The following is a 10,961-nucleotide window of genomic DNA, read 5'->3' as shown; positions in this document are numbered from 1 at the left end:
GAAGATGTCCCTGCCCACGGCAGGGGGGTTGGACTAGATGACCTTTAGAGGTCCCTTCCAACCCAAACTATTCTATGATTCACATGACAGAAGCACCCAGAGACAAACAGTCTTTGCTGTTTTACTGGTGTAACACAAACATTTCTTGCCCATCTCTGGCACCTCTTGGAAGGAGACCAAGCCAAGAGGAAGGCACTCCTGTTGCAATCAATTGCATCAGTTACCAATTGCTTCTAAGAAATTTCTTCTCTGTGGACATTCCCATGAGTAAGTCAGGTGAGAGATTTCCAATTGCTTCGGTCTTATTTGTATGGTAGACACAGACATGAGCTAAACACCAAACACCAGTAGGTCTTTCCATAGCTCCTATGTTTTTCTAGAGCCAGGTAAAGTCATTTATTGCCAAAATGTCAAAGCGTGCAAGTGTGCTTTATAATATCCACACACCCCAGGAACTGTCCTGCTGCAGTGCACATCCAGTAATTAATGCTTATGTAAAATTAACATTTTGCATTAAAATCTTCCAGAATGAAGAAAAAAAAGCTTTGCTTTCGGCCAAAAGGGGTTACTTACCCATGATAAGGAAAGTGAGAACCCATTGCAGCACAGAGATGATCTGGAGTTGTTTCTCTACTTTGGATTTAGATAGCCAGAACAAATCCTGCAGAGCAGAAAGAATGCTCGATCCTGTGCCTAAGGAAAAAAAAAATAGAAATAAAGTTACATTTGCACACTGAGCAAAGATTTTCCTTTCAGAGAAATGGTTTTATATCAATGTTCGTGCAGTTTGTTTTTACAGCAAGGCTTGTCAAAGGCTAATATTTCCCATGGAGTTTCGGCATCCCTGAGGGGGAAGGGTTGCCATCTGCAAACATCCAGCTCTTTGGGGGATGCTGGAGGGGATTGGTGGGTAACGTCAGTTCCCGCCTGAGCAAGCCTCTATTCACTTGACCGTAAAAGTGCAGAGGACGTTAACACGTGGTCCTAACACACCCCCCCGGCTTCAAACTGCCAATTCCTGGAAGCGGTGTTTGATAACAGGGAAACCCATGAGCTCGCCGTAAGGTAAAGATGAGCTGTCCCAAACCACAGGCAAGCACACGCCAGGCTGTGGTCTGCACTGCTGCTCATCCACCCTTCAGCGGGTCACCTCGCACAGCTCCCAGGTGCGTGTCCGAGGAAAGCTCTGCACTCCAGCCTTACGCAGCACAGCCTGAGGGCTGGTTGAGCAACACCTCAACCCACCACCCCAGGGATCCACAGCTCCAAGGGTAAGGAAAAACCATCACAGTGTTTCTAAAGTAATAAATGAGGAAGGAAGGAAGGAGTTGAAAGCCACCCTTAGAAGCTTAAGCTATTCAAGTGGGGAGAGACCCAAGTAAAATACTGAAGTGAAAGGCTTGATTTCTATATGAGGAACCACTCACTGCAGCATTTGCTGGTACGCTCCACAACCTCAAGAAAGAAGCACTTGCAAGTGCATTTTCCATCACTTCTCTTCATTGCTTTATTTCACAAGCACCATAACAACTGGCTAAAATGCAAATCAAGCTGCTGGCCTATGAACAAACCGGGAGGTGTGTTTACATATTTCCTTTTCTGTTTGAGGATCAGCCTGTTATTAGAAGGGATGCGATGCTGCTAAGCAGCTATTATTGAATGAGGTCAGTCCTTGCTGTTGCTGGCAAGACGTGACACTGCTAGTGGTGATACCATTGCAAGTGCTCACGCTTAGTCGAATGAAAGTCTGATGGAGAAGAGCCTCTTCTCTAGATATAGGCAGGTACTAGAGTTTTGGTAGTTTCCACAAAGCAGGTTTCACTAATGCATCCTTTAAATATGCAGAGCACCTTTGCAGTCTTTTCTAGCTCTTGCCCTTGCTGATAGTCTAGGCAATAGGATTAACACACAGCAGCTGCACCTGCAGAACTGTTTATTAGTTTTGCAGCTTCTTTGCTGCCCCTCTTTAAATGCCATTTAATGTTAAGCCAGCGCATGGTCCCTAGGACCGACAGCTACACGCCTTCCTGAGCATTTCTGCTAGTAAAGAACATCAGCCAGGAGCCAAACCAGACCCTGCAGCCTAAATCTAGAGCCAGCCCACCCAGCCTAGACCCTTGGCTCTGCTTAGTCTATGTTGAATGAACAATCCTCACAATGGGTTGGGCATTAACTACGCCAAGCAGAACAAGTTTTGGTCAAGGATAGATCATGATAGATCATAGTAGAACAAGTTTTGGTCAAGGATAGATCATAGCACATCCAAAGCAGCATGGCCAGCAGGTCAAGGGAGGGGATTCTGCCCCTCTGCTCTGCTCTGGTGAGACCCCCCCTGGAGCACTGCGTCCAGCTCTGGGGTCCTCAGCATAAGAAAGACACGGACCTGTTGGAGCGGGTCCAGAGGAGGGTCACAAAGATGATCAGGGGGCTGGAACACCTCTGCTATGGAGAAAGGCTGGGAGAGTTGGGGTTGTTCAGCCTGGAGAAGAGAAGGCTCCGGGGAGACCTTATTGCAGCCTGTCAGTACTTAAAGGGGGCTGATAAAAAAGATGGGGGCAAACTTTTTAGCAGCGCCTGTTGCGACAGGCCAAGGGGGAATGGCTTTAAACTAAAGGGGGGTAGATTCAGACTAGATCTAAGGAAGAAATGTTTTATGCTGAGGGTGGGGAGACACTGGCCCAGGTTGCCCAGAGAGGGGGTGGATGCCCCATCCCTTGAAACATTCCAGGTCAGGCTGGACGGGGCTCTGAGCAACCTGATCTAGTGGAAGATGTCCCTGCTCATTGCAGGGCGGTTGGACTAGATGACCTTTAGAGGTCCCTTCCAACCCAAACCATTCTGTGATTCTATGTCACTGCAACTGCCGGTAAACTGAAACCTACAGCCCTAATCCAGTCTGAAGCAGCAGCTCAAGTTGAAGGCAGGTCTTTGCAAGATAAGAGTGAATTCAGCAAGTACTATGTTAATACTCTAAGCATCTCTCCAGTTTCTGAGAGGAGACAGGACAACATGCTGATGAGTTAAACCACCACTGATTTTGAACACTGGAGTACCTAAGCAGGAAGAGTCAGAAATCCCGTGCTGCAGCTCTTCACGTTTGACAGTAAATGCCCGAATTTGGGGTGAGTGATAAACTCCACCCCATTTTTTAAAGCCTCTGAGTCACCTGACCAAGGGTAAGAGAAATCTGTCCTTCCTGCTGAGGGGCCACAGCCTAAGGGCAGCCTCTACTGTAGCAGAAACTTGCTGTCCCAAAAACCTGGTTTACGAAATTGCACATGGACAGACCTCACGCGGCCTGAGGACTGCTAGATACTAGTTTAAAGGAAGCTTTTAGCAATAGTGGTGTCACTGGCCATATCTCTATGCCCTCAAAATAAGCCAACAGTCTTAGAGATTATTTGTGATCCATAATAAAAGTCCAGCCCCATGTAATTTATCCTTCCAGCACCTGTAGTTACACTAGAAAAACATCTTTGGATTGATGAATCCAACACTCCAGCCTTGGATCAGCTAAATCCCCAACCTCTTCCCCAAAGAGAACAACTGTTTAACCCTCCAGATGAGAATTTGTACTTCAGCATTTTCTAGATGCTTTAACAAATCGTAGGCATTGCTAGCCCTGTAAATAGACCAGTATTGGGTAGCACAAGTCAACCTGTCAACTTGTTCCCCGAACTGCCTTAAGCTTTTTTTGTGGCAACGTTCAACTCCTGCAGACAGAGGGAAGGCCCAGGTTTGGCAGGCAGCTCTGAGCAGGCAGCTGAGCACCTGCCCTTGGACAAGTGGTGTCCTGGGTCAGTTATTTGCTGAAAGCAAAAACATCCTTCACAGAGATCAAGATTCCCAGCACCCGAAAAGCCAGTAGTTACCATGGGCTGAATAATCTTAACATTTAATTCCCAGTTAAGGACACAAAAGAAGTCCAGTGGCAACGGAAAGGACTGTGGGAAAGGGCAGAGGTGTCACCTGGCAAGTGCATCTGCCTGTGCATGGTCTACCTTTGCACCCACAGCCTGCACACTCCAGACAGACCCAGAGCATCAACTGCAGGCTGGGCAATTACAGATTTTAGTGCCGAGACAGCCATTTCCAGCCAGTCCTGAGCTTGCTGTTCATCATGTCAGACCGTGCATTCAACCCTCCGTGCAAGCCTTGCCTTTCTCCTTCAGCTGTAGTAGCCAGGAGGCATTTTTGGGAAGACCCTCCATGCTCTGGAGAACCAGGCCAGTTACTGGTGACAGAGCAGAAGGGCTTTGACAAGTCAACAGAAATGCTTTTTTGGGGGGGGACTCAGCCACAACAGAATAACCCGACGCTGATACTGGGTTCAGTTCTTTAAAGAAAACCCTTCCTTTTAAGGGCTCACCTGTGGGCCCACACCAAGCATCGTTCACGTATTAAAAACCCAAAGGAGAATTAAGCATAGGAAAGGCAATTTCTCTAACTTTCAGGGAATACGTTAGCCTAATAGCCAAGTTTAATAAGGCCCATTAGACATACCTACGATTAACTTTGAGGCGAAGGATACTGCACACCCCAGCGTTTGAGCAACCTGATCTAGTTGAAGATGTTCCTGCTCATTGCAGGGGGGTTGGAGTAGATGACCTTTAGAGGTCCCTTCCAACCCAAACCATTCTGTGATTCTATGTCACTGCAACTGCCGGTAAACTGAAACCTACAGCCCTAATCCAGTCTGAAGCAGCAGCTCAAGTTGAAGGCAGGTCTTTGCAAGATAAGAGTGAATTCAGCAAGTACTATGTTAATACTCTAAGCATCTCTCCAGTTTCTGAGAGGAGACAGGACAACATGCTGATGAGTTAAACCACCACTGATTTTGAACACTGGAGTACCTAAGCAGGAAGAGTCAGAAATCCCGTGCTGCAGCTCTTCACATTTGACAGTAAATGCCCGAATTTGGGGTGAGTGATAAACTCCACCCCATTTTTTAAAGCCTCTGAGTCACCTGACCAAGGGTAAGAGAAATCTGTCCTTCCTGCTGAGGGGCCACAGCCTAAGGGCAGCCTCTACTGTAGCAGAAACTTGCTGTCCCAAAAACCTGGTTTACGAAATTGCACATGGACAGACCTCACGCGGCCTGAGGACTGCTAGATACTAGTTTAAAGGAAGCTTTTAGCAATAGTGGTGTCACTGGCCATATCTCTATGCCCTCAAAATAAGCCAACAGTCTTAGAGATTATTTGTGATCCATAATAAAAGTCCAGCCCCATGTAATTTATCCTTCCAGCACCTGTAGTTACACTAGAAAAACATCTTTGGATTGATGAATCCAACACTCCAGCCTTGGATCAGCTAAATCCCCAACCTCTTCCCCAAAGAGAACAACTGTTTAACCCTCCAGATGAGAATTTGTACTTCAGCATTTTCTAGATGCTTTAACAAATCGTAGGCATTGCTAGCCCTGTAAATAGACCAGTATTGGGTAGCACAAGTCAACCTGTCAACTTGTTTCCCGAACTGCCTTAAGCTTTTTTTGTGGCAACGTTCAACTCCTGCAGACAGAGGGAAGGCCCAGGTTTGGCAGGCAGCTCTGAGCAGGCAGCTGAGCACCTGCCCTTGGACAAGTGGTGTCCTGGGTCAGTTATTTGCTGAAAGCAAAAACATCCTTCACAGAGATCAAGATTCCCAGCACCCGAAAAGCCAGTAGTTACCATGGGCTGAATAATCTTAACATTTAATTCCCAGTTAAGGACACAAAAGAAGTCCAGTGGCAATGGAAAGGACTGTGGGAAAGGGCAGAGGTGTCACCTGGCAAGTGCATCTGCCTGTGCATGGTCTACCTTTGCACCCACAGCCTGCACACTCCAGACAGACCCAGAGCATCAACTGCAGGCTGGGCAATTACAGATTTTAGTGCCGAGACAGCCATTTCCAGCCAGACCTGAGCTTGCTGTTCATCATGTCAGACCGTGCATTCAACCCTCCGTGCAAGCCTTGCCTTTCTCCTTCAGCTGTAGTAGCCAGGGCACATTTTTGGGAAGACCCTCCATGCTCTGGAGAACCAGGCCAGTTACTGGTGACAGAGCAGGGGCTTTGACCAGGCCAGTTACTGGTGACAGAGCAGAAGGCTTTTGACAAGTCAAAAAGAGGGCTTTGACAAGTCAACAGAAATGCTTTTTTGGGGGGGGACTCAGCCACAACAGAATAACCCGACGCTGATACTGGGTTCAGTTCTTTAAAGAAAACCCTTCCTTTTAAGGGCTCACCTGTGGGCCCACACCAAGCATCGTTCACGTATTAAAAACCCAAAGGAGAATTAAGCATAGGAAAGGCAATTTCTCTAACTTTCAGGGAATACGTTAGCCTAATAGCCAAGTTTAATAAGGCCCATTAGACATACCTACGATTAACTTTGAGGCGAAGGATACTGCACACCCCAGCCTTTGGTACCCATTTGTATCAGTCTTTTCTCAAGGAAATACTCTGAATCCTGGAGAAACACAAGCCTCCTTCTACTGCTGAAGACAGTTGCTTGTCACGTGCTGCCCACCCAGCGCAGCCCCTGCAGTGTTTTCCAGTTGCTCGGTTTTCCGGGGCACCTGTTCCAGAACTGGACAGCCTGGCTGTTTGGGGTCACAGCCTTCGCAACCCATGTCTACACAGTAGAGATCTTAGCAACAGCTTTCCTGGTCTGAGATGAGATCCTGAGCGCCTCAGCTCACACTGCAGCTCATGCCCTGGAGTATTGATGGGATACCGCCTGCACTAAGCCATGCGTGGCTCTCAAGGATGCAACTTGCCAAGACAGAGAGGGACTTCTCCAGGAGACCTCACTGCTGCTCAGTGATAGCAGCCATCTGCAGCCTTCCAAGGAAGCTCAGTGACATTAGCCAGCTGTCCCCCAACTGGCGATGGGCTTAGTACACTATTTTAATTCCAGCAGCCATCAGAGTCAAGCGCAAGAGATGCTACCAAGGAGATCCTGTGATCAATGAAGGGTTTGACCAAGCATCTGACTCACGCCTGCAACACAGACTCAGCTAGGGACAGCATCTGGTGCGCTTCCAGCACAGTTTATTTCAGATAAAGTGCTCAAACACCATGATTTACCCAGGCAGGGAGGCAGGCCCAAAGGTCCCAGAAGAGGAAGGAAACGGGACTTCACATTTGGACACCAGAAAACCCAATCCGCAGCACTTAATTAAAAAGCAGTCAAATAAATTAGCTGAGAGGAAGCACAAGTGTTACAGACAGTTAAAAATACACTGAAAGCTTGTTAAAGCCAAGCTTCATCTGCTACCTTTTCGAGACAATTAGCGTATTAATTCTTGGCCAAGAATTATACTGCATCACACAGCTTATTTAGATGAAAACCAAATTAGATGTAGCATAGCTAAGCCCCTCCAAAGCATAAGGTGCAAATGGACCTTTTGAGCTACGTATTTGGCAGAGAAGCTGACACTGGAGGCATAACAAAACTAGATTAAACAGACCAATACTAGGATACTTGTGAGGACCCAGCCTCCCAGCCAAGAGCAGGAGTCTGCATGGCAAGCTGCTACATTAAATGTGACATCTGTAAAACCCCTTGAGCAACCCAAGTTACTCTGTGCCTAGCTTTACTCAGATGCCCTAGCCGGAGCGCACAAGCTCTCTCCACTTCCAGCTTTGTTAGTGGTACTAGATAGCGGATCATTTGTTAGAGAGTAACTCATTACCAGCGTGGGGTATAGTTATCCTGCCCTGTACACGGCTGTATAGCAGTTTGCTCATGCCCCAGGAGACTACTTAATAATCCCGTATTATCTGCAGTAAAGAATGCCTATGACTGGAGGTCAACAACGTAGTTAACAGGGACATGGGACAACAACATTTATTTCAGCCCCCTTAGAAAGGAGCTGGGATTCTGCTTAGCAAATAAACAAATTTGTTATGACATTTATCTTGTGGTAGATCTGCATTTACCCACAGCGCTGAACTTGGCCTTCGGCCTCAACGGTCACAGCTGTATGTGGGTTAAAGAGAGGTAACCATGAGGGTAGACCCACCAGTCAACAATTTTAGATTTAAGTCAGCAAGACTTAATAGCTCTAGGGGAACCATCTTACTATATCTCATCGGTGTGCCCAGGGGAGGAGTGTAGGAGCTCTAAAAGAAGGGCTCAGTCATAAGCAAGCCCAGACCACACCTCCCAGGCAGTTTTGTCAAGAGGAGACACTACAACACAGCTAGCAGTGATGCCGTACTCCCGACACAGGAGCCCCCAGGTCCCCTGCAAAGCAGAAGTGAGGTCTGCCAAACCTCAGGTGCGGCATAATATTAACTCCAAGGTAAAGCCGAGTGAAATCATCTTCCTCGCCCCAAACTATTCTACAATTTTGTCGTACGTTGCGAAAGTTCAATATTGCCTCAAGCTTTTAGCCACAGTCCAGCCAAAACAAAGGAGAGAAGGAGCTTCTGTAAGATGAAACGAGATGAGAAAAGAGACTTCAAAGGACAGCCCTTAAATGCTCTGGCCACGCCAGCACCCTTCCTCGGGAGCGTGGAGCACCTCCTTGCTGCTCTGCCAAACACAAGGAGGAGAGCGCCCGGACAGCCTACGGCCAAAACGGGTCAGGTCAAGATGAGGAGACAACAACCCCTCCTACCCAACCAAAGTGTCTCAAAGCATCATCCAATCCTAGGCATCGGTCCAAGGTCTGCTCTGATTTTTGCAATGCTGGGTTGGTGTCCAAGGAAGCTCCCCTGCATACGCACAGGGATGGACAGAGAGGCAGATGCCTGCACCTTTTCTTTTTTTTGCTTGTTTTCAAATAGGATCAGACTTTCAGCCAAATTCAGCCAAATTCACAAGCACTGGGACAAAGCCAGACGCCAGGCAAACAAGACTTTAGTCTCCTTTAGGAGACTAAAGGACAGTATGAGCCATTCAGACTCTCACCCCACAACAGTCAGCCCTTTGCACAGGCAAGATACTTGGAAAAGACTGTCGGGGAGGTAGAAAAGCCTAGTGGGTCTGTTCTAAATATCCCATGTAGTGGGGGAAGTTATCTGACATGACCAAGCAGCACGTGAGGTCCCGTGCATGACCACCACTGGCGATGCACCACATCGCCCCTGCCCATCTTTGATCTGCAGGGTCCCACGTCATCATCCCCAAAGCCCAGACCGAGTCTGAGCTCCTCTGGCAGGCACCCGGCTTTTGCTTTGAACAGGCAGGCTCTGAAGCTGGTCCTGCATTTTGTTGCCCGTGACAGGCTACGGAACTGGCAAGGGGTTGCGTTGGTGGATGCTGCAGTCGCCAAGGCAACATCTCCCGTCTCCCCAGGCAGAAGCACATGAAGAAATGAGTAAGGAAGCACAAATATCACTGCAGGACCCCCACGAGGTGCCTCAGAGGAAAACTGACCTGAGGAGAGTTAAGACAGCTTTCCATCGCTAAGCAGGATTATCTAGAGATGAGGCCAATCACTGTCCCTAAACCACACTCCATTTTGAATTATGCACGTGTCCTAGATCCATTCTTAACATGTCAGCACCAACAAGGTGGCCACTGAGGTCTCGGGTCAGCCCTACATATTTTATAGGTCTCCTGAATGATTTATTCTCTGTACTTGGCTTACAGTTAACTCTCAATTTAATAGTTCACATGCTGTTAATTTAAATGACCTCTCTCAACTCAAAACATCGCTTGGCATCTCGCTAGTTGTACAAACAAGCCAATGTACTTTAAGGACCGGAGCTGAGCGTGGGAAACGCATGCAGATCTCTTCCCCAATCGGTTCACAACCGATCCTATAGATCCATCCAGTATCGGCAGGTGCCACGTCTTTCTGACAGAGATGAGCACCAGCAGCTCTACATGCAGGACTGGGCAGGACACTGTGCGAAAGCAAGAGCTTAGGGGTTCATTCACCAGGTTCAGGTCCTCTTAGCTCTGCTAAAGATTTGCTTAATCAACAAGCCATTTCACAGGTCGCCTCATCCCAGGAGGAATTATCAGTTTGCTTTTTCAGGGCAGAAAGCCTTTTGCAACACAGACAGAGCGATCACTCTAGGACCCTCCACAAGGCACAGGGTAAGTTGTTGTCCAAGTGCATTTGCCTGCCAAACCCCTACCGTTTGCAAGTCCTGACACCGCTCTAGACAAGCACCCTTGCAGGAAGGCTCTATCACGCAAATATTTAGACTTGAATTGATTCCTGCGAGATCCCTAGAGCTGATTTTACAAGCACGCAAGGGAGCTTGCAGTTTGGGATTTCCCATATTGTCTCTCCAACACCTTTAACCTACATGTTTCAGCCTGCAGCAGGAAGCTTTCAGTATCTGCAGCAGCTCTGCCCGTGATGGGTGTCAGCCACAGACACCCAACCTGCTCCTCTCGCCGAGGAAGTGACTTACCAGCACAGAAGGTTGTAAAAGCGAACTCTTTGCTGTACTTCCTAACATAAAACCTTGCTTTCGCACTGAATCTTCAACTTCCCATTACGAAGCAACAATAAATAGCAATGCTTTTTTTTCTTCCCCTGTTGATGGAGGTGGGGGGAACGCAATGTTACAAAACAGGGCTGCAAACAGTGAATTTTACCAGTCACGCAGTGTTAACAAAACTATTATACTTTCCTTCCTACCATCACAAGGTGGGGGGGGAGGGGAAGGCTCATTTTTTAAGCAAATGCCACACCCCCACATTTTGCCAGGGTGCAAACTTTCTTAGATAAACCAGAGCCGTTTGCAACAGCTCCAGGAAAGCAGCCGGACCCTCCAAGCTCGCCAAAAAGCAAAACCTTGCACGGAGAGCTCTAATCCTCACCCCTGAGAAAAGCTGCGGCCAGCCTCCCCGCCATTGCGTACTGCTTTTCCCCGTCCTTCCCCCTCTTAAACAATCACTCCTGCAGGCAGGAGGAAAAAGGGGAATGTAATAAATGAAGCTGAGCGTTTCGGTGCTGCTTCCACCCCACCCTGCACCTTGTACCGCCGGGATGCTGCTCCCCCCCCGC

The 10,961-nt window shown here is 48.0% G+C and overlaps 1 protein-coding gene across 1 annotated transcript in view; it reads right to left on the bottom strand.

Annotated features, from left to right (window-relative positions):
- Positions 1-10,808, bottom strand: part of DGAT2 (diacylglycerol O-acyltransferase 2) — a 28,820-nt gene extending 18,012 nt beyond the window's left edge. Inside the window, exons 1-2 of the mRNA XM_009286152.2 lie at positions 10,775-10,808; positions 574-693 (exon numbers count right to left, since the gene is read on the bottom strand). Coding sequence (XP_009284427.1) covers positions 574-693; positions 10,775-10,808 — 154 coding nt within the window. The remainder of the gene's footprint in view (positions 1-573; positions 694-10,774) is intronic.
- Between the last annotated feature and the right edge of the window lie 153 nt (positions 10,809-10,961).

The sequence above is a fragment of the Aptenodytes forsteri genome, unplaced genomic scaffold (genome assembly GCF_000699145.1).
Source record: "Aptenodytes forsteri isolate BGI_AS27 unplaced genomic scaffold, ASM69914v1 Scaffold231, whole genome shotgun sequence".
Classification (NCBI taxonomy): Eukaryota; Metazoa; Chordata; class Aves; order Sphenisciformes; family Spheniscidae; genus Aptenodytes; species Aptenodytes forsteri.
This window is presented reverse-complemented; position numbering and strand designations above follow the sequence as displayed.